Raw genomic sequence first — 19,311 nt, 5'->3', positions numbered from 1 at the left:
ATAGATGGAGAAAGTTCACCCTCACCTGGGATGCCGGCAGGGACCAAAAAACGAAAAAAAGTTTAAGGAGGGGGAGGCGGGTCCCTGACACAGAGCTCACCTGTCTTCGAAAGACTGCAGTCTTCATGGACATTCTTCTGAGGTGCTTAGCATAATCCCTGGTTGGGGGGGGGCACGTTATGCTTTGATACTGCATCGGTTAAGGGTGGTGCTGGTGGTGACAGAAGACGAGGGTGTGGTGGGTGAGGCGAAGGTGCAGGGGAGCAAGGGAAAGGGGGGAGAGAGTTAAACCATGGGGGACGTAGAAAGGCAGACGGAGGGGGGAGCGAGTGTGAACGAAGGAGACGGTTTCAGGGCAAATGAGGCTGCAATTTGGTCCGACCTTTTTCGCCGACAAGTCTTTGGGTCGATATTTTAGCGATAGGATCTTGTTCTGCTCGAAGACCATTTTTTTTTCCTGGAAAATTTGCCGTCGGACTTGACGCTCGCCGGCGCTTGTTGACTTGGGGATTATTTTTTTTTTTCCTGGGAGGACGGGACTCAAGGCCCCTAATTCCCTCTCACCTCCGCTCTAAATAGCCATCAGTCAAAGTGAGCGCGGCCTCTTGATGTCGAAAAAGCTCTGCGTGTCTAAGCCTGCCTCTCTTTACCGCCGTCCCTCCCCTGTCCTCCCTCCCCTTCATTTGCCGACTGCGAAGTGAACTCGCTGGGTGTCTTTGGGGTTTCGACGCAGCAGATTGTTATTCCGCACCTCGCGCGAAGCAGGCGAGCAATGCATGCTCTCCTCTCCTCGTGCATTTCTGTTAACATATCACAACGTGTACGACTAAAGTTTATTATCTCTCGTTACTCTCGCACATCGGTTGGTTCATGAAATGATGAAACGGTCCATAACCGTGTTATGAACACACGCTAGTTTTTACAGTCTGTTCATAGCATTCTGTGTAGTTCAGTTAATTCCCTGTTTGTACTTTAGTCTGATGGTTGTTTTTTCTGTTTCAGAGCACAACGACCTTGAAGTGTAACATTCAACAGGTTTTTGTCACGTCCCCTGTTTTGACATTTGGAAAATCTCTTCAGGCCAAATAGGAGCCGTCTCTGCATTGTTATTGATAGAAAGCCTGACTGTAATTGCTTTTTAATTGTTGTAAGTGGATACAGGAAGCCGACCGCTTTTAAAATGTCACCTTTCAGCGATAACAGGACTGGATGTTGCGGTACGAGTGAAGGGATAGTTGTGTTGTGTTGTATCCACATCCAGTGCATTACCTGCAGGGTTTGGAGAGGCAGACGTGATGTCCAGCACATGATCAAAGCAATGCACAGAAAAGCCTCTTTAGGACATCTAAAAGAAGGACGCATCGAGAAAATGTTACACCACATCCGGACTATTTTCCGAGCTGAATGCGTTCTTTTGTCCACGTGGTCCTGAGCTTTGAAGGGAGCAGAGATGAGCTTCACACGGAGGATGAGGTGGTGGCAGTGTTCTAGATATAGAACACACCTACACACACATCTGCATTCTGTTCAGGTGGGCCTTCATTTTAGGCCTCTTAAGTTAATTAACATGCTACTCTCCCGTTTCTCCAGACCGCCATCTACTATATTTAATCCACTAACAAGAGATAAACACCTCACACAACCCACTTAAACCCACCTAAACCAGACGATTTGCGTCAAAGAGAAATTCATCCATGAAGTAGTAACCAACAGTAAATGTTAATGGTCAAATGGGAGGTGAAAAATTGAAATTACTCTTTTATTACCCCACAATCATCAATGTGGTAGTAAATATTAACATTGTTTACTACTGACAATTGCAATTCCATTCGTGACTCAAAAACGAGCTTAAAATAAGCAGCTGGATTTATACACACTAGGTCCATAATTATTCAAACGGCGAAACAGAAAGAGAGCTTGATCTTTACTTTGAGTCTGTTTTTGTGTCGGGTCTGAATAGAATATAAAGTCTTCAGCAGCTGAGAGCGGCTGAATTGCAACTTTAAAACTGGCAGAACATGTAAAGTGGCTCCCGAGCAGCCGGTGACTATGAAGATACAGTTTTTATCGATAAGGTCAGGTTTTTTTTTTCTTAGCTCTGGTGCTTCAGTTGAGTTTTAGTGTCGGCTGGAGGCCAAAGAGCGACGAGCGATAATGTGACATTGAGCCGCTGTGACTGTTGAAAAGTTCCTCACAACATGTGTCCTCTGCTGGTCTCAATGGGTGTTTATGAGAGAACAACACAGGGACCAGACACCAAAGACACGCGGCTCCAGAGGCCTGTTTACTGCTTAATGGACTGTGCTCTCAAATGGGACGGTTAATTGAAACGCAGGCGTGTTGGAGCTCCCCGTGTCGCAGGTGTTCACGTGTGTCTAAGTTCAAACCCACACCATGGCGAACGCGCGTGGAGAGAAACGGAGAGTCGAGTCGTGTCGCTTCGCATGCTTGTTAATGATCAGGCTGTCAAACGTCCGGGGGGTTTGCCGCAATAAATATCAAAATCCTTGTCAATTATAAAGGCGTTTGATATGCAGCTCTTCAACCGGGAGATCTCCCACATACACAACTCTCTCTCACACACACACACACACACACACACATACACAATCCACTGCGCACATAAAACCCATAGACAGGTTTGTTTCTACAAGAGAACCTTTGTTGACACAAAATCATGATCATTACATGAAGGATCCTTAAAAAACAACAACTGGAGGACACACAAAAAAGATCCCACAGCTGTGATGGGCCGTTATGAATCCGAGCTCTCGGCAATGAAGTATCCTTGTGAGTTGTTAATGGCAATGAGAGGGAGGATTACGAGATGGACTTTGTGCTGTGGCTTCTAAAGAAATGGATAGACTTTTTATAGAAATCGATGCTTATTAAAATGAGACCACGGGGAGTCCGTTGGAGGACCTGCTGAAGGGCTGCAGGTCTTGGTCCCCGTGTGACCTTTAGTACAACTTCAATTATCCCGCCTCCATAGAAATCTATTTTCTCGCTTGCTCCTTTTCCTTATTCACTAACTATTAATAAGCCACTTTGATTTGACTGTCTGCAGACAGATTTTTTTTAACATTGCTGTGTAGAAAGCAGGCACATGTTTGTGCCTTTTTCTGTTGGCTACACGCAATATCAGAGGGGATTCTGGGAACTATTGGGATATAAAGAAGCAGCAGGGATCCACGCCATCTGCAGGGATCGAAGCCATGCATGAGAATCTGCTGGTTGCCAGTCGAGAGCAGTGAAGGAAGGTCAATGATCCAGTTTTTCCACACTGACTCATCCTAACATTTCATCTTTTTGATTTTTCTCACTTCACTTTCCCTTCCCTCCAGGGAGCCAAGCCGTCCGACCAGCCTGCTGCCCGCCGACTGGAGCTCGGGGCTGGGTCTGGGGAGGGAAGATGAGTCCTTACCTCCAGGCCTGGAGACCCTTCCACTCAGACTGATGCAGCAGGACTGCACGGCTGTCAAAACCCTGCTTTTAAGGCTAAGACGCACACTGCAGGAGGTGGGATATGCACACACACACACACACACACACACACTGGCCGACAGAATCTGCTCAACAGGACTTCATACTCAGATTAAGACACTCTGTCAAAGCACAAGAATGACACAACTTGAAGCACACATGCATTGTTTTTCCTCTTCTACCACACCGACGGATTTGTCTTTGATCAAGTTGTACATGCATTAAATAGTTTTAAACCAAGCAGGCAAAGTGGTAAACAAATGATATGCACCAATTGGCCCCAAAACAGTGCAGCACTCCCCTTCACACCCTGTTTTAATGGGCTCTACTTCAGCCCCATGATTTCATCTCAAAGTGGGGGGTTTTCTGCCTTAAGAGGTCTCTTTAATCACTTTGTTTTGGTAATTTAATCACATTCTTCATTTTGTGGATGAAACGTTGAGGCGTATTTGAGCGTTTGCCATCATATTCTTTATCCGCACACATACTCACTCAAGTGCCACAAAATAATCCTCCTCTTTAAATGCTGTAGCCTGCTCAAAAGTACAGTTTTACCGCAGACGCTGAGGCCATCTCAGTGTCATAGCAGGGAAACGAGTAAAATGACATCCACAACGTAACAGACGTGATTAGTTATGATCATTTAGTAAAGCACTGACAAGTTGCAATGGCCGCACAGGCTTTAACAGTAGAAGCCAAAGACCCTTGTTGATGGCCCCGGGGCGTGACGTAACCGTTTCAACCTTGGCACTACTTTACTTCACAATGTCAATTCAGGGTAATATTGTTCGGCCTTCCAAGCTTTTAAAAAATGGTCACTGATAGTTCTTACAAAATGAAATACAAATACATGTAGACGATTTACATGTTGGATTGTGAGTCTTAATGATAAGACTGCAGATTTTTAAAATCCAGTTCTATTTGATTTCCATCCGGCCTGGATTTTAATAGAGTCGTACCATTTTCTGAGGGTAGTTGTTTGGAAGTTTGCTTTATTTTGTGTTGTGCTGCATTTTGTTAGGGCGCACATCAGTTATGTTCATGCTAATATTACTGTGTTTTAAAAAAATGCATACACGAAAGAGCGGTGTTGGTAAGACCCATCTGGCTTTGTAAGTTAGACAGCACATCCATTTGCAATGTCTGGCTGCTGTTCCCTTTTAATCTACATGGGTGACTGAACCTCACCGAACACAGCGATATTATACAGACACACTCTAACAAAAAGACATATAAAAGGGTGACCAGACCATCCCTAATACACCACTATTAGTACATCTGAACTAAGATCAAAGCTCTCTGTGGGGACCTCTCTGGGAATTACAGTCCGCAGACGCATATGTAGAACTTACTCCCTTTTTCCTTCACTTTTCATCTTGTTTTTTTCCTCCCAGAACCACTGTGAAAGAGACATGATATGTTAAGATAATAATTAGTGGTGAGGGGCATAACCTAGAGTGCTGATGGAGAGACTAAAGGGAGTGCAAGAGTGAGAGAATATGAATATGTCTTGCTCTGTTTTGTCAGAGCTGATGTGTTGTTATCCGCCATCAACTGATGTAATCCATTTTGCAGCAATGGGAGGTTGGACCCGGCATGCCAGTATCCTTTGAATTTTATTTGCATGACCTTTTGGTATTGAGCCCCAATCTTCTTTCATTTATCTTAACTTTATATTCTCTCTTATGTCATCCAAAACACTGCTCAGCTTAATACAGTGGGTCACACGTAACATGATGCAGTTCTTTTCCAGTAGTGCTCAGAACAACTTAAAAGCCAAGGAGGCTCACAAAGAGTCCATTATTACAATAATGACTCATGCAGAGTAATTTAACCGTTATGAAACCAGTGCCGCAGCCCAAGCGTCCAACACTTACCTCATTATCTCCTAGATGTCCCTCTCTGTTCTGATTTACACCAGTCACTGCTGTATCATTATCCCTGAACAACAATGCAACACCAAATTACAAAATGCGCGGACTAAAGGGAATATTGCATAATATACATGGAGGCTTACATACATGATGTATTATTCCTTAAGCTCGAGATTTTTTATTAATTTTTGTTGTAATTGAGAATGTTTCTTTTGCTTCAATGCCTATGCTAGGTTAGGTTTATGGCAAAATAAGTCTAATGCAGCTCAAAGGTTGTCTGCCAGAAGACTAAGACCCAGTGAGTAACTTCATAAAAGGAAACGGAACATGGCAGTTTCCCATTTGCTGTCAAAAGCTAAAAAAAAGAAATGGAGCGGCTTAGATACAAAGCAACCTCCATGTCCCCAGTTAAATTTGGACTTGGGAACCCAGTTGCATCTCTCTCTCTCTCTCTCTCTCTCTCTCTCTCTCTCTCTCTCTCTCTCTCTCTCTCTCTCTCTCTCTCTCTCTCTCTCTCTCTCTCTCTCTCTCTCTCTCTCTCTCTCTCTCTCTCTCTCTCTCTCTCTCTCTGACGTAACTGAATGTCCCACTATTAGTACTGACGAATGCATATCATTACACAAGAGATGCATGACCGACAGGCCAGATAATACATCACACCGTATCATTTCCTGGCTTTGCTGTGCATCATATTAGTCGGATTAGCATATTTAAGGCAGCTGCTGAGAATCTCTGCGTCGTTGATTTATTTCTCTCCCCGCGGTTTATCCTTTTGGCTGAACGGAGGAACAATTCCAAAAATGCCACTGTCCGTGTGCGCATTAATGTTGCCTAAACCAATGATCCCCATTTGTCAATGTCAGCCGTGGTTTCTAGCAAATCGGTGGCGGTCGTGTTTATTTACAGCATATAGACACAGTCTTTTGTAGGCCTGGTCCATGCGTGGCCCCGGCAGACCCCGGTGTCCCAGTGACTCATACCCCCGAGGCAGCTGCTTGCCTCGTGGCAACCCAGCCCCCACACCCCACCCTCGCTGCCTCCACTGGAATCTATTTTATCTCCAGTCTTTTTTTTTTTTTCCAACGATTGCCGTCGGCATGATAGAGCATAGAAGAAAGTGCTGTTGTTCGTTATATTGTCAACTAAGGCAGTGGCATTTGTCTCTGCAACCATTGTTGCACCAGTCTGCAGATTACACACACAACTCAGGGTTAAAAAAACAAAACATTTCAATACCTAAGCAGAGTTGGTATTTCTAATTGAAGTTCCTCACCCTTTGTTTGGCAAAGATTCACACTGAAGTGTCTGGCAGTATGTTGTTAATGGGGCATCCTTCCGATTAAAAAGCAAATTGTCAATGAGAGAGTGTGAATGGGTGTTTATCAAAACTGCAAAAGCTGTTTCTTTTCTTGGTCCATTCATCAACTTTGGACATTTAGCTGCCGGGTAGTGCAAGTCATTAAAGCCAGAGCTCCCACAAAGTTTCCCCCATTTTCAAATCTGTAAGGCCTTTTACCGAACCACATCTAATTGTGGGGACAGCTGTGTGTTAAGGCCTGTGGGACAGGGGTGACCTTAAAGAGAACGTGTGAGCGTTAGAGGGAAAAGAGAGAGATGGTGTTTTGGTGTCAGTGAGTGTGCGCCTGTCTCTCCATATGGGGAAAGGCATTGATCACCGGTGACACATTTAGGGACGGGCGCCATAGCGCGCACCTATAATTCTGATAGGAAGGTATGCTTCTTTAAAAGGTCAGCCAAAGCAATAAGACATCAGGTTTATGCTGTGCAAAGATTTGAGCTCTGGTGCTTTACAGAGCTAACTTGTAACTAAACCAAATATATGCACAAACTTAATCAAGATTCTTTACCAAAAAGCACTTTAAAAAAAAAGGTTTTGTCACCCCTCGCAAATAGCTGAGGGGCTTACTTGCACGGGAATCTGCAAGTGAACAGAACAAAGAAAGAGATAAATATACTTGATCCAAAACCAAATGTGCACATAGTTTAGATAAGTCCTACTTTCCTTTATCCTTTCACATCTTTGTTGTGTATCTTGTGTTTTTGCGCCGCACGCAGCATCACATCATTACCAGCAGTCCTGCGTTAAGACCTTATCCTCTCCAGGTTTACCATCTGTCCTATCACAAGCCCTCACAGGCAACATTCAGACCAGCGCCTGCTCTATTTAAGGACTTTGTTGTGTGTGTGTGTGTGTGTGTGTGTGTGTGTGCATGCATGTCTGTGCCTGTCCGCCAGCGTGCGTGTCTGCATGTGAATACGCGCTGTGTGTGTGTGTGTGTGTGTGTGTGTGTGTGTGTGTGTGTGTGTGTGTGTGTGTGTGTGTGTGTGTGTGTGTGTGTGTGTGTGTGTGTGTGTGTGTGTGTGTGTGTGTGTGTGTGTGTGTGTGTGTGTGTGTTGGAGCTCCCATGCTCTCTGCCCACTAGACACCTGTGTCAAGCAGCAGAGCCAAAAAATCACAGCTGCTGTTAGAAAACACAGAAATAATGTAATGGACCAGGTGAAAAGTAAAACCTGAAGTTGTACAGGGAACTGTCCTACATTTTTATGAACCAAAAGTTCAACAGACCAGAGGTAATAATGTCCTACAGATATTCTGTTGAAAATTACAATTAAATGTAATGAAACACATTAAAGTTTTGGGATGCTGCAGCGCTAATGAGTACTTGTCTGGATAGAAAGAGTCTTGTATCCCCCGCTTTACGTTCTTATGGAATTAGAAGCCAGACTTTTTTTTGCCAATATTGTTACTATACCAAGACTAACTTGTAAAAATCCCGTTGCACAATGCACCTATAATGTCAATCCTACTCCTTATCTTAATGGTGTTTTTGTATACGTACCTTTTCTTTCGCAGAGCGCTGAGATAAGTCCCGCCAGCAGCCTCCACTCTCTACCCATCAGCCCCTGCAGTGAAAAATCCCTCCCATTTAAGGTAACCTGAAGCAGGACGTTTTATGTTGCTTTGTGTGAATGAATATGACTGAGTTTGTACGCTTTGTATTTGAGAAAAAAAGTATTCAGTGATTGGCTTTAGGCAACTTTCAATAATCAGTGACATCTGCAACACCCACTCTCAAAGACAATGCTAAAACTCAACTAGTAAAGCTGGCAGGCATTGTATGGATTAAGCTCGATGTCGATGGTGCTCATTAAAGCCTCTAATACAATTGGCCCAGCCTAAAATGTTAGAGCAAATGACAGTTTGTGCTATCAATGAATGCGTGCACTGTATTTCTGTGGAGTTGTGTTGGTGTTGTTTTTTAGGTCAAACAACTTCTACATGGAGCCATCTAGGTCAGCTAAAAATCTGTGGTTGAAAAGAAAAATATATCTTCTTTTGATTCATATCTTGCCTTCAGTTTACCCTTATCTGAACAAAAAAAAACCTCGACAACAGAAAAAATGAACAAGGCAGGCGTGGAGAAGGAGAAGGAGAGGGAATATAAAGGCAGAGAGTAGCAAAAGGAGAGGTGGGGATAAATTGAACGAGCGATGGGTAAAGTGCTTTGCTTGCCTTGACAGGCCCCAGACACCCTCTGTCAACCTAGTCCATCAGAGCTGTGCGCCCAGATAAGATTTATTAATGCAGGGACTGCGAGCGGGACTCAAGTGTGTGTGTGTGTGTGCGTGCGCGTGCGTGCGTGTGTGCGTGCGCGCAAGGTTTAGGTTTACCAAGGGAGGACTTTTGTCAAGCTTTTCTTCCTGCGATTTAGTCGGGTGGCAGCAGAGTTCTCGTTAAACCATTACAGGAGAGACAAGCGGTTTGAGACGAGACTTTCTCGGCCCTGTGTTGCTTTCTTAAACCACCCCCCCCCCCACCCCTCTCACCCCCCTCCTTCACATACATTGAGTGGTACAGTAAAAGCCCCCTAAAATTGAGTGGAGAGAAACCGTATTCGCTGAGTCTAGTCTGTATGTATTTGTTTGTGTGAGAGAGGGAGGCTGGATGTTTGTGTGAATGGACGCCCTCTTTACTGACCTACATGGAGGATCAGTGGCGGCTGGAGGATTTTTAAGGAAAAATTAAAAATGTTTGGTGGGACACGGCATGAAAAATCCCAAAAGTCCAAACCACAAATATGACTTGGAGGCTTGGATTGCTATGTCTGTGAATACGCTTTATGTTCCAACATTTTCAAAGATATTGACACTTTGGTATATCAAAATGAGAAGATTTGGATTTGTCACTTTGTTGTGTTAAGCGCCAGATGTGCATCATGCTTGTTTGCCAAAATTGTATTGTGTTGAAGAAAAAGCACCAACTGGCTGTATTTATCTTTTGTTCCGATTAACATTGGAGCGTTCATCGTAAAGATCCTGACTGATGCTGAACGACCTGGAGGGTTACTGGTTTTTCAAAAGGAGAGAGACTGTCGAATTGCCAGCAGCTTGGAGATTGATATAAGAGGCAGGGAGAAAACAGCAAGTGCTGTAGGGATTAAGGTTAGGCAGGATATCAAAATGGGTCAAGAATATGTGTTTGTGTCTGTATAATATATAATATAAATATATATATATATATATATATATATATATTATATATAATATAAATATATATATATATATATATATATATTATATATAATATAAATATATATATATATATATATTATATATAATAAATAAATAAATATATATATATTATATATATATATATATATATATATATATATATATATATATATATAGAAGGGGGCAGGAAAGTGGTACCTTGTAAACAGCTGCAGGCATTGAAAATAGAACAAAACCTTAGAGGAGGCCTATTTCATGAGGAAAATATGTTGAAATGGATGCAATGCTGAGAATAGGACATTGTTCTAGTTTACTATAAGATAGATCGAGGAGCGAGGGGATGAGGGAGAACGGCTTTGGGCGAAAAGCTGTCTGTGAGGTGCATACAAAGGGAATGCATTCAGTTTTGAAGACATTAAGTTAGATAACTGGGTAAAATGGAAGAAAATGAATACGGGAGTGCAAGAGATGGTGGTGGGGGAGGCAAAGCGAGGGTAGAGTCTGAGGAGGAGGGTGGTAGATAAAGACGGACGCGAGGGGAAGAAGAAAAAGAGGGTTTGCGGGAGGGGCGAGAAGAGGAGAATTTGTCCTGGCACTCCAGAAAAGCGACTCAGCGGGTGTAAAAATAATCCACAGTAGCCACCTGAGAGGCTGCAGTGTCACAGTGTGCCCCAGTTTAACTAACCCAATGCATATGACATGATTTTTACCAGATTTTGTCCCACTTAAACCGCTATACTGTGTTTTAGAAGACGGAAGTAAAAATCACACGTTGGTGTTGTTACAAGTGGTGGATTCACAGCACCACTGTGTTTAAACCTTGAACCTCAGTAATTAATTGCCATTTGTGTGCATTCACCTTTGTGTCAGCAGATACGAGGAAGCTTTATTTTATTTTTTAGTTGAGATAAATCATTGTGTCTTACGCGGTATAATTAGAAATTAATAACGCATCATTATAACGACTTCCAATCTATGATTATGCAGCATTTCCCACACCATGGCCAAAGTGTGTGAGAGTTAAAAAGATACACGTGTGCAGGAAAAAAAATGCAAAGATGAAAGTTTCATGAGCATCATCACACGCAGGTGTAAACTTAATAAGATTGACAAGTTAAACTGACTTCCTGCCACTTTGCGGACCAACATATTTCAGGTTAACTACCCTGGCAACACCACACAGTTTCTAAACTGAAGTAACAATCCATGACGACAGAAAGATATTAATAAGACTGCAAAGAAATCTGTTTCTTGACAGTTTAAATGGCTTATTCTGAAGAGAGCAGCTTAAAGGGGTGTGGTTACCGTACTAAAAGTGTCTTAATCCAATCAGAACAAATAGACAATTAATCCTAGTTCAAACACTCAAAAAAAAAAAAAAATATATATATATATATATATATATATATATATATATATATATATATATGAAGTGTGAGTCCTTGTTAAATCCAAGGCATAGCTACAGCCTGTCTTTGTGCTGACGGTCCTCTAGAATTCCATATTTTAAAACCACTGATGCTTCTCTGAGTTCTTGTCTCGCCAACATGAAGCAGAACTAGAGAACGTTCTACAGTGAGTCCTGCTATACTATAGCAGGTGACATTTCCCTTCTAACAGCTTTAAGTTACGTAAGTGGTTTGACGGGTAACTGCACCAACTGCACCTGCAGAGAACCTGCAGCATGACTGCTGCTCTTCACCAGACACAACATGCCTGTCGGAGTTAAAGCCTCACCGCTTACTGTATGTACCATGTAACGGATATCTCCACGGCAACTGTGGCTCTGGGATTATATAGATATATTATTATTCAACTTGTGTATATGGCCTGCTGTGGAATGGGTGTGAATGGGTGAATGATGAGAGGTTGGAAAACTAATCATCTACAAGTGCATTTACCAATCATGGTCTGCGGTTATACATCACTACATTTTTGCATACTTAAAAGAAAGAAATGCACGCTCTCCCAAAAACATTCTGATGAATAAAAACCCGTACAATTTCCTTTTTATACATTCCAAATCAACCTATTAATATGCTCAGCTGGTTCCGCCTCACATTCCGTCGTCTACGTGCCCACATTTAGCCATCAGTGGTCAGCGTAAAGCACTTTATTAAGGAAAGAATGCATAGTAATGAACTGCTTATTATTGGTTCTTTACGGGGAACCACGTCAAATACTGCCAAGAAAACTAAGAATGATTGTTTTGTTGTTTACGCAGTGTGAATAGTTCCAGTGCATCCGTCGTGACTCATTACACATTCCCAGTGTCAATGCAGTATCGTGTTTACAGCAGTGTACCCCCCCCACTCTGCATATTACTTGTGACCACCATTTATTAACAGTTTTTAATCTTTTCTTATGGCATTGGCATTCAGGCGTAGCATGAGGATATAGACATGGCCAGAGCTGTCAATGTCTTTATTTTCACACTTTCTTTGTCTGTGTTGAGGATGCCGTATCAGCCCCTCTGCAATAAACATAAATGAATCAATGAAATGTTCACTGCAGCGATTTTACGAACACAAACTACATTAAGACTATACTTGGTGTCGCATGAAATATATTAGAATGTTCATTAAAGAATATTAATGCTCTTTTTGGCAGTTCTATAACACTACTTGACATTATCTTACAGATAATTAGAGAAGTGCAGATAGTTCTTCTCCTCATGCGTCTTGAAAGCCGAAAGCGCTGATTAATTATGAAGCAGATTTTGATGAATTGAAATTTGAAATTGGTGTTGGGTTTCATATATTTTACGAGAAATATGCTTCTAGTTATGGTTCAATAATACAAGCATTAATAACACCACTGGTTTGAGTACACGATATGTGTGGTATGAAGGGAACCTACATGTCAGCGGTATCATACAGTTTGGCTTAAGTTGACCACCTCACCAACTGTCTCGAAAATATTGTGCAAATTCTCCCTACCGTTTTTTTTCGGGATATCAGAACATTTGTAAATTGATTTAAAGACAGCTGACAGAGGTCACGTATTTAAAGTGGAGAGACATTCTTTATCACTTAAGCTCAAGCTCTTTCCCTCTTCTGTCAGCTGCGTGCTTGGTTTGCTACTAAAGGCATAATTACAGGCAGAATATAAGCACAGACATCAAGTGTGCGCAGGTTCGATTGATATTTAGTGCTCCACTTCACGTTGGGAGTACGCTACTGTGGCAGTAATTACAGAAAAACAGCTTCAGCAATTTGTACCAACAGAAAAGACGCATTCACAAAAAGCTGGGAAAATACTAAGGAGTCGTTATTTTTTTTTGTTTTCTGGTTGCTGGATCAAACCACCATGTTTTCACAGTTGGGGGGTTTTGTCTCCTTTTTTTCCCATTTTCTCTTCTGCGGAGCATTTTTGGACAGTGAGGTCCATCAACATTTTAGCTACTTTATCAAAGCTTTTAGAATGCACGCTGATATTTTCCAATACACTTCTGCATGTGTGAACATGGTGTATATTTCTGTATACCTGCACTTCATGGGTAATTTTCTTCGACTCTTGTTGAATAGGTTTACTTTTAGTCAGACTACATTTAAAACCCCAGGTTACACTTCTGAACTAAAAGGTGGAAGGTTTAGATATGTGTTTTGTAAATCGGTACAAAGAGAACAAGGAGAATGCATTCATGCATCATGCATGCTTTGTAATGCCCAATATGAAGAAATAGGCAAAAACTGGATGAAGATTGTGTCTTTCTCAATGAAAAACAAAAGTTAACAAATTGAATAATTTCTGCTAACAAGGGGAGTATAATTCATTTTATGCCCTCTTCAACTTGCTGCTGATTGCAAGCCTAGAGTGGCCTCAACCTTTTATACAAAATCACATAAAGTGGATGCACTCCAGCGAATTTGATCAGATTTATCCCCACTGTGGCTATTCCAATCACATTAGAAATACATTTGCCTTCCCCGCTTTTCTTCCACAGCCTTTTCCATTCAATTCAGCCCTGAACAATTGGTTGGAATGCCGCCTGATGGGTGACTAAATGCACAATGTGGTGCTTCTTTTAGAATCGAATACGGTCCTTTTTGTTTTATGTTTGATAATGTCTTTCTTTTTTCTATTTTTTTTGTAGGATACGATAAGTTTGGTTTGCGCAGCAATGGATATTTGAGTGACAACAGTAAAGTCGTTATACTTTAAAAAAAAAAAAAATGTATGTCATGACATTGAGGATGCATGCCCAGTCCACTGGCATTTAAATCTGCATACTTGAGGTACATTATCTCTCTCTTTATGACTCTTTCTACCCAGGCTCTTTTATTTCTGTTTATACACTTATACAGTCTTGTCTGACCTGAAAACAAACCGTGCTAGTCATTAAAGTCAACATGGATTTATTCATGAGCCTGTTCTGAACATTTGAAACGCAACTACTGATATACACGAAGTGGCATGCGCACGCGCGCACACACACACACACACACACACACACGCTCACACGCACACGCACACGCTCACACACACACACACACACACACGCACACACGCTCACACGCTCACACACACACACACACACACACGCACACACGCTCACACGCTCACACGCTCACACACACACACACGCTCACACGCTCACAGGGTACAGGAGCATAAACACTGTTTACTTGTAGCAGCTCATTTAGAACAGCCTTCAGTCCTATTCGGGTGAGATTAATTTAAGAGGCTGACTAATGTAGTAATTGTCACAGCTTGTTAGTGGTTTTTCTGTCCGATCCAAATCACATGTTAGTAATTTTGTTGCTGTGCTCTGGCAGGAGGAAAAAAAACCTCTTTATCATCCAGCGGTATCTTTCCTGTAAAGCCAGGTAAACGGGGTCCATTTAGATTCAATACCGCAGGGTTTTGATAATTGTTTTTCTATTTGGGAAAAGGAAAGGTTTTCACTTTTAGTTTTTTACCACCATGGAAGCACTTAGCGAAGCTTTTAGCTTTGTCCTCCTTGACCATTAACTTTTATCTACGTTAAGCTCCCACACAGACCTCGACATCAATTAATAAAATGACAAAGCAGAAAACAAAATCCATCAAAACCTTTTGAGATACTCGTCTTTGTCACCCCCCCCCCACAGAGACACACATACGCACACAATCGGATACACTGGTGCTAGTTCTGTCCCTTTAACTTTGCGAGACAGACTGAGTTAGAGGAGTGATGGTCTTAAAGAGGCAAGGCAGCTTTATCGGTTCACAAAGCGTGTTCTGTGAAAGCTAAAAAAACAAGTGAGGCCTTAGAAGGGATTCAACAGTTTTACAATGTCTTGAATTAGATTGAGACCGTTACGGGTAACCGAGTAGTACCGGTGGCCGCTTCACATCCACTTTGTCTGTTTCCCAGATCCAGGACAGTGAACACCGCATTTGACGAGGCCTTTAGCCTAAATCTTATTAGACTTTTTTTAGTTTTAATTTAAATGACGACTAATAGTTTCTTTTTTTTCAGTTCTCCAGACAGATTATTATTCATCATAATGATCGCAATGGAACAACCGTTGGTAGGCTTCTGATTCCTGATGTCATTTGAGGACGATGCCAGTAGGCTGTGTTTGCATCGCAGAGGTCATTTAAAGGGCGTTTGTGTAGCTGTATGGATCCCTGTGGTCTCCCTCTGACTCTGTCCTTTAGCTAGATGGCTCCCCACGGTCTCTGACCATCATGCTCAGCCTCGGGCCCTCTCTGTCCTCTCCTTCCCACTATCGCTGTTGGTCTCCGCCTCACTTTACTTCGGTTATCTCGCCTTTCTTTTTAGCGCCTGCTTTTATGTCCTTGAGGAGGTAATGACCGTCTGTTTGTCATCTTCTCTCTCGCTCCGTTACTGCTCTCCTCTCATTCCCTCTGTTCTTCTCACCGTGTCACTGTGTCCAAACTTAGCTACCTGTCCGTTTTGTAATATTTTAATCAAAGCTGCTCAGTGTGGGGCCCAATTTTCGTTGTTGTTTATGATGGGATCTTCTGACAGTTCGTAGCTAAAACAACGGGTTTTAAAATAAGGCTTCTGTTAAACATTAGGTTGGCAGACTGTTGAAGTATTTCCCTGCAGTAACGTTAAAACACAAGTCGTGTCACATCATTTTACTCGGGGGAACTCAATAATGCATTTTCTAAATGAGATTCAAACAATTGCAACACAAATATAGTCATAAACATGATACATCATAAACGACAAACACATTTTAATGTGACATTATGCCATTTTAATTTTCTCCTTTTCAGCACTTTATAACTGTTGTTTTGAAAGTTTCCATAAGATTTATTTATTTTTATTCGTATTTTGACTCTTCTTCTCCATAATGTCCCCTTACAACACAAGGTCATATTAAAGTGCTATGTGCTCTGGGGTGCCGCCATGGGACACGCCAAGTTTATCACAGAGAAGAGATCAGAATGCCTGCTGCATGCATGACAACTTTATTACTGACACCGCGAGACCACAACCAAACACGCTCATAAATGTAGATAAAACACTTCCAAACACACGGAAACCTTTATGGATACGGTCAGAAATTCTGACACGCACACCCGGAGCCATGCACGCACACAGACACACACGGTTTGTACATTGTCATCCTCTTAGGCTCTTTGTATTGCTTTTGCGGGAATACGCTCCCGTAGATAAATCATTGCTGTCTGCAGTGTCGTAAGTAATGTGCTGTCTTGCTGCTTGTGTTTAGGATCTCTGCAGAGAGGAGGCCTTGCTGCAACAGCTGAGAGAGAAAGACGAACTGATTCTCAGACTCCACCATGAACTGGTAAGGTTCTTTGAAGTTCATAATTCTGGAATAAAATTAAAAGCTTTTACTAAATACCATTTTTTTTTCAAAGGACTTTGAAAATGGATCAAATCAAAGCTCCATTTTGAATTCCTGTGAACAAAATCTATAGTAGAAGATTGGAGCTACCAGGAAACTGTTCAGATGATGTTTGTTCAGCCACAGGTACACATAATGCTCAGTAACCAAAATGAACCAATAAATTCCAAAAAATGTGTTCACTATATGGTGCAGTCTTAAAACAAAAACAACTTGTAGCATAAACTCGGACATAAATATCAGGAAGCTTTGCTCATCCAATTTCATCTGTTCAGTTTATTTCTCTAGGTCTCTAAACCTGAATTATAGCTTGAATGTTTTTGAATTTTGTTGTTACTGTTATAAATTAAAGGCTAATTAGCTAGGAGGAACCATTTTTCATCCCCTTTCAAAAATTTCTAAGAACTGGAAAGTTTTCTTTTTAAACTCGCCAAACAACTTTGTCAGTTTTCCGTCATTATAGTGTTCTGCTTTGTGAGACCACACGCAGCAGAGAGCTGACAGGAAAGACTGATCACAGAGAGCGGGAACTTGGGGAGGGTTTTATCGTTGGCTTGAAGTCACAACATCGATATCAAATGGCACCATCTTTTCCATTTTTTTTTTTCTCATGTGAACTGCTTGTTCCCACCAATCTAACGTAGTAGCATCATTTTAATTGGGACTTCAGTCAAGCCAACAGAAGTTTAATTTATTCACAAATCTGGGTCTGCTTGTAGGTTGTGAAGCATTGATTTGTTTCCATGATTGGATATTTGATAATACCAAAACATCTAAAAATTGAAATGCAAAATATAGTTTGCTGTCTGTGTTTCTTTGCACACTTTCGGAAACTCTGTGTTGGATCAACTTCAAAAATGAGTTCCTTCATTTGTCATTTGCTCATCCATAATTTGTCACCTGTTCCATCGAAGCAATGTAATGCAGACGTCACGCCAGGCCTCGGCAGGATAACGTGCCAACGTTATGGCGCTGCTGTGAGGAATTCCAATCCAACCCACTGACTAGAGTCTCATTTGGCATCTGTTTGTTTAATGACTTTCTGGCAGTCATATCTCATGTTTCTCCCTGAGCAGCACCTGTCTGCACAGCTACACTGTGTAGCTGGAGAGAGGCAGGCATTTAATAAACCCCTAAAAACTATTTGGTTCAGCCTTCATGAAACGGTTGGACGGCCAACCGTCCTTTATACCCACCTCCGCAAACCCAAGTGCACTCTGCCAGGGCACTCGTTGCATGTTGCTCGAGTCTTCCACAAGGCTGAGCCGACTAAGCTTGTGCTCGCCTGACAGCTGCGACAGTCATTAAGAGCATTGTTTGCTGTTTGTTTCCGTTTGTTTTATGTTAGGTGTATACTTACACGCGAGACATGACTGGACAACAACAATGCTTTACTCAAAGGAGGATACTTTCAAAATCTAGCTTACTCTCTCAAGTTTCTACAAAGTCGCCTACCCTGATACATGTGTATTCATGACTTGAATGGGAACTGGGAACCTACTCCTGGAGGCAGCCATGTTCACACTGTTCCTTACAGGCCACGTGACCATCGTTCCTCTCCCCGACAGGCCATTAAACATAATGTACACCCACTTTGTACACCCACTATTTCCAACCACATTTTAACCTTCATTTAATCAACACAATATGTCCGTCCTTTGAGAATATGTCAATATTGATAATATGTCCTTTGAATGAAGTCAGTTATCTCACTCTCATATTTCTGAAGTTGTGCATTCGTGGGCCCATGATAAACATCTGTAAAGGTCTATAAGGGTCTCAGCAGGGGTGGGGAGGGGAGCATACCCTTGTGCAGCATACCTTGTGCCTCAAAAAGCAAACGCTTTTTTCGCTCTGCCTCCTTCTGTAAATCTGCCAGTGAAAACCTATTAATTATCTCCTGGAAGGACCTGCTAGCTGGCTGGCCATCACGAGCTGTCACTATTTATGACTTTACTTCCCTCTCGCCTCCTGCATTTTGTTGAAGGGCTGTGCTCCACCTGCAACATTTTGCTGCAGAAAGCCCCTTCTGCCTGTCATGTGGGCAGGGGCATGAGCAATGGAAACCGGTTAGGAAAGGATGAGTCAGCTAGCTTCTTCTGGATCTGAACGGGATGATGGATTGGGTTTAAGGCCATGTCATAAATTAACTTTCTTTAATTCTCCGTACCCTAAATCCGCCCGTACACCGTCGCCGGATTTCTGGTGATTCATTTAAGTCAAAGTTGACAGAGTGATAATCATCATGCTGGCCTTTCTAATTCAGAGGACCGGCAAGCTGCCTTGTGGAAGTAATCCCACAGTGATGTAACACGATTCGGCAGGTTCCTGGCCATGTTGAAGCAGCCGTATATTTAAGGACAGGACAAACACTGTAAATCTGCGAAAGGAAACCGAATAATTACCTCCCAGAAGGACCATTCTAGCAGGCTGACCAGTACTACCTGTCACCTTTTATGAAACCTTTACTGCACTTTGAGGATGGTCCCTGCTTCAATATTGCTGCAACTGTGTGAATCTCACCTCGGCCCAGTTTTACGACCTCTTGGATTTCCAGGAGATGCGGTGGTTTGTCTCTGATGTTTTTAAGA

General features: G+C 42.2%; 1 protein-coding gene across 1 annotated transcript in view; it reads left to right on the top strand.

Annotated features, from left to right (window-relative positions):
• ccser1 (coiled-coil serine-rich protein 1) overlaps window positions 1-19,311 on the top strand; it is a 100,168-nt gene that overhangs the window by 29,950 nt on the left and 50,907 nt on the right. The window contains exons 7-9 of the mRNA XM_040195023.2: window positions 3,345-3,519; window positions 8,233-8,310; window positions 16,583-16,660. Of these exons, the coding sequence (XP_040050957.2) occupies window positions 3,345-3,519; window positions 8,233-8,310; window positions 16,583-16,660 (331 nt within the window). The remainder of the gene's footprint in view (window positions 1-3,344; window positions 3,520-8,232; window positions 8,311-16,582; window positions 16,661-19,311) is intronic.

This window comes from Gasterosteus aculeatus, chromosome 13 (assembly GCF_964276395.1).
Source record: "Gasterosteus aculeatus chromosome 13, fGasAcu3.hap1.1, whole genome shotgun sequence".
NCBI lineage: Eukaryota > Metazoa > Chordata > Actinopteri > Perciformes > Gasterosteidae > Gasterosteus > Gasterosteus aculeatus.
Note: the sequence above shows the minus strand (reverse complement) of the source record. Positions and strands in the feature narration are given on the sequence as shown.